The sequence below is a fragment of the Montipora capricornis genome, chromosome 3, assembly GCF_036669925.1.
Source record: "Montipora capricornis isolate CH-2021 chromosome 3, ASM3666992v2, whole genome shotgun sequence".
NCBI lineage: Eukaryota > Metazoa > Cnidaria > Anthozoa > Scleractinia > Acroporidae > Montipora > Montipora capricornis.
Window position 1 is genome coordinate 27,373,912 of NC_090885.1, and position 5,000 is coordinate 27,378,911.

Consider the following 5,000-nt stretch of genomic DNA (forward strand, 5'->3'; position numbering starts at 1 on the left):
GTCAGACAAATGGATAAGACCTCAACAACAACAAACACAGCATGACCAAGTTACTTTTGTGGAGAGCGGCAATTTTCCATTTGATTGCCTGCCTCCTATGGCTGCTTCTTACAGATTTTACTCTGCCTAACGCCAGACTCAATGAGGAACCCCTAAGGGAAACCCCTTAGGGTATCCCTGTGCACATGATAATTGCGCGCATGTGCTGTGAAGGTTATTTTTATCTGTTGTTACTATGACAGTGCGATCCACTTTCAAGCCACGTGACCGACAAGGTGTCGTCTTTGGAATAATCGAGAAGTATTACACGGAACTAATAACTGATTTCAAATAATTTACATCACAATTGGGCAAAATATAAGGAATTCGCTCTCTTACGTTATATTCTCTTGTAATGAATGTCAGAAAGATCACATTCCCGACAACGACGGCAGAACATATCAAAAGAACTTTAACAGAACGAGACATACAGGGCATATATTGAGTTACGCGCTTTTCGCAAAATACCGAGACCGAATTTGAAAAAGTTGGCCAACATTGTTAAATTTCAATCAATTTCTATCATTCAGCTTTTAATATTCAATTTTACGAAAGCTTGGTTACAGTCAAATCGCGTTGTGACAAACCTTCCCCGGCAAATCCTCCTGAAGATAATTGACTGACGTCTTTCCGCTCTGAAAACCAATCACCAGTTCCTCAGCTTTGCATGCAGCAAAGAGAAGACCGAGCAAACGACTGGAAACAAGTCGGATCCAAGAATGTGCATGCAGTAAATGCCCTTCAACAGATACTATTCAAAATGGTGAAAACAAAGGTGATTAAGGACAGACCTGGGCATTGCTTTGTAAAGACAATTCGAGAAAACTGTGACAAGCAGCTTTGGGCTGAAAATCTCAAGACGTTCTTTAACAAAGTTAGTCACAAGGAAGATCAATGACAAGAAATAAACATTCGATTGAATGTGAATGACACAGATATTGTTTTTAATCTTCAGAATGTCGAAGATCAAATTCCCTTACGGAGACTAAAAACACTTGAAAACAGAAAACGGAAATCATTTTAAAGTAAATGTATTTTACCAAAAAAAGGTTCCAAGCAGGGAAAACTGCCTTGTGCTACATTTTAATACTTGGAAGTAATCGAGTCAAAATTGGCTAAATTAGAAAAACCAGTCAGTCAGTTGGTACTGCAGCTAAAATAATAGCATCTTCCCTTTTTAACTTATGGTATCACTACCCTTCCTCCGCCTCGATTAGGATTTGCTGTGCACGGGTGTAAATTCTTAAGTCCCTGTTAACAATAGTGAATAAAGTTTCAAGAACAAGCCATTGAATATAAAGTAGGAAAATAACATCTCAACTCACTTCTAACTCATATAAAAAGTTCAAATTTGCTAGATTGCACATCGTAAACCCAGTTTCAAAAACTATCCAGCAATTCAGATTCCCAAATTGGCGACCAATTCACTCAAATTTTGTTAACCGAAAAATACCACAGCCAACTGAGTTCGTCAAGCAACTAACTCACCCCATATTGTTTCCATTTCTTGTTGTCTGCCTGGATTCTTAATGACATTACATTCCTTGATGATTTTTGCCAGAAGCGAGAGCGCATTAAAGAGCAAATGATCTTTGGTTCGCTGGGATACTTGAGAATTGCCGTGGGATTCTTCATCTTCCACAGACTCTTCCTAAAGAGACAATCAATCAATTAAAGTGCACCTAGCCCCAAGATATTTTTTTCGCTAAAATGAATCTTTGCACCTGTTCGAAACGCATTGCGGCCATCTTTTCATTATACTAACAAATCCTGTCATTTTATAGGCTTCGAAAGTTGCGAAAAACCAAGCATCTTTTGTTCACGACCGAGTCAGAAGGGGAGTGGATCTATTCCTGATTTGACGTCACAATCTACTTTGCATGCATTTTTACAAAGAGTTAATGTAATGTAAATCAGTTTGTGACGTCAAATCAGGAATAGACCCACTCCCCTTCTCACTGTCTTAAAGTTAGTAATGGCGGATCTCGAGAACACTTTCAATTTTAAACGATCTTCTGCAAGAAAAAATTGTTTAAGATTTCGCCGGTGTATTGATAATGAAACACACTTCAAAAAAGGAAAGTGAAGCAGCACCTTCAGGAAGGCTATAAGCTCTGTTAGCACGTACCAGTGCGTTTCTGATTAGTAAACTCGCAGGGGGATTAGAAAACCGAGTTCTATTGACCTCCGAGCATCCGCAGACAATAAAATGACCTCTCGCAATCCCGCAATAGGCTCGGAAGGTATTTCTTGGTCCGTTAAGTATTGAAATGAAATTTCTATGCATGTACTAGAGCAATCTTTCACCTTAGTGTCGGTGAATAAAAGCAAATCATCACTTTTTCTGACACACTACGCGCTCTATGATTGGCCAGCTCGACATAATATTTCCGACAGTGCAACCCGCTAAACAAGGTGAATCAACCTGCAACTTGTCAAATGACTTCTAGCAAATGGGGTTCGCTATTTACCGTTTCAACTTGCTCAGGAGCTATCGCGTTAGATATGATTGGCAGCAAAGTCACCAGTTTTCTTTCGAAGTTCTTCCCTTCAACTTCGACAAACAAGCCGCAAACTTGGGCAGCAAGGCGCTGAAGAGAAACCTGCGTGAAGGTTAAAGGCAAATTCAACTGGAGAGCCTAAGCAAGGAACACGACCACCGCTAAGAGAAAGTTGTCCAAACATACAACTTTATGTTATTCCAACCATTTCGCGATGATATCAAGTCTTTTGGCATTGGAAGAGAGAAACGTTCACAATAACCACCCATGTGGTTAACTCACATCGTTGTTAAACGGGACTGGTGCACGTGCAGTACCGACGCAAGCATAAGCAAAAGCAGCATGCACAGACTCATAAGATTCTAGTTTATTAGTGTCTTTTGTCCCAGCAAAAGGTACTCGTGACCAAAATTCTACTGAGTTTGGGTATGTTGCTTATGATTATGCTTGCGTCACTAGTGAGAATAGGGAGGCTTTGGGACGAGAAAGGCAAAGAAATGTGCTAAAACGTAGAACGCACATTCAGAGCGTGCGCATCCTTTGTTTGTGGCCATTAAAACACTTGTGACGTTCTCTTAGCCATGGTCGTCGTCCCAGGTTAAGTTCCCTAATCAGTCCTAGTAATATGAAACCTACATCAACAACCATAACACCCATATCAGTAAAACACTAAGGTTATTTACAACGACGAGTTGTGAGAATTTCTGGAAGGAAAGAGGACAAACAAAAGTCGATTTGCATTGGACCACGTGTCCAGGTTTAGGTTTACCAGTTTCAGCACTTGAACTCCTTCAATTTGACTACTGTCAGTTTTGCTGAAACGTGGTCTCGTGGCCCATTCACAAGATTAATTACGCCAAGCCGAACACATTGCTTAAGGAAAGGCCAGACCTCAACAACGGGAACTCCGTGCCCTACTATTTTCGAATAGTGTCAGGGATATTTAACGTCCCACTGAGTTTATGAACAAGGACTGTGACACGGGGCCTAGGGTTTATAGTCCTTATCCCAGAAGACTTGAAAGTCTTACCATTTGTGGATGTAATCACAAGGCAGTACTTTCTCTTTTGAGAAACCAACCAACTGAGTGACTGGTGCACGGTGAGCTTTACCGTGGTGCGCGGTGAGCTTGAGCTTTAAGCCGGTGATACACGGTTCAACATTTGTAGATCAACAATTGTTGAGCAGTGTGTCAAGTCATGTTGAATGTTGAAATATGCCGTTCAAATCGTTGAACGTTGTTGAACGATGTTGAACGAAAATAGAGACCAGCTCTATTCCGTTCAACACGTCTGAGCAACAAGATGTTGAACAGTGCGTCATCGGCTTTACTCTCACCACAGGGTAACCACCTTGTTACCCTTGCATTTCTCATGAATTAAACGCCTCTGTTCTATATTCACACTTATAGGCCTTAATAACACGGCGGCCATGTTGAGTTCCGCGGAATTGAAAACTTTTGTTTTGCGCACCGAAACTCGTTCCCAAACATTTCAACTCGAGGCTCGGAGTAGGAAATCTATTGTCTACGGCCACCATGGCCGCCACGCGAATAACGCCCATTCACACAACTGACGGGATATAACAAGATCTCGCAATTTAGCAGCCCCTGGATGACTTGTCAGCTCAGTTGTTGGAGCAAAATGCAGTGCAACTGCACGGTCATGGCTTGGGGTCCCGTTCAAGACTGCACTTTGATATACGCATTTAATGTCGAAACATCTTGATATTTATATTCACAAACTGAATTACAATTTCTTTGAAGTAATTATCTCACAAAAGCAGTGTTTTTACCTTGTCATCCTTGAACCACAAAAGCACAATAGAAAACAACTTGTTTCTTTGATCTGCGTCAAGCTGTGATAGCAACAAAAGGTTTGTGTGAAATTAAAGTCAGGAAGATCATTGCAGCAAGCAAGCCTGAAAAAAATCCAGGCTTGAACGGGATTGGAACTGCGCATGACCGTGCGATTGGGCAGCACTTTCTGTATCAACTGGGCTCCCAAGCCAGCTGGCTGCTTTCAAGCTTGCTTGCAACTGCTCAAGTCACTTAGTTAACTGCGATGATCTTCCTAACTTTCATTTCACGTTCATTCTGAAGTTCAAATATGTCAAATTTCCAAAACTCGAAATCGTTTCAGAAAATTATGACAGGCAAAGCGATTCCAACACGTTTAATACTTGACACGTTGATAAATTTCATGATTTGATACCTTAAGGAACCTCCCTCCAATAAAAGTTTGTATATTAAATTTAAAAAGTTCTAGAATCGCCCGTGTTTGTTTTTAAATTTCGAATGAGCCGCCATCTTGAATAACTGTGACGTATTACGGTAGTTCTCTTGTCATTAAAGCTCTTTGTTTCAGAACGATCGGGCAACCGTAACACGTCACAATTATTCAAGATGGCCGCACCCAGAAAATTTGACAACCTCGTTTCCAGGGTCTCTCTTCTCTGCCT

The 5,000-nt window shown here is 41.0% G+C and overlaps 1 protein-coding gene across 1 annotated transcript in view; it reads right to left on the minus strand.

The window, feature by feature from the left end:
• The window catches only part of LOC138042726 (small subunit processome component 20 homolog), a 53,824-nt gene that overhangs the window by 7,259 nt on the left and 41,565 nt on the right, over nt 1-5,000 (minus strand). Inside the window, exons 32-35 of the mRNA XM_068888712.1 lie at nt 4,335-4,397; nt 2,511-2,642; nt 1,528-1,690; nt 627-790 (exon numbers count right to left, since the gene is read on the minus strand). Of these exons, the coding sequence (XP_068744813.1) occupies nt 627-790; nt 1,528-1,690; nt 2,511-2,642; nt 4,335-4,397 (522 nt within the window). The remainder of the gene's footprint in view (nt 1-626; nt 791-1,527; nt 1,691-2,510; nt 2,643-4,334; nt 4,398-5,000) is intronic.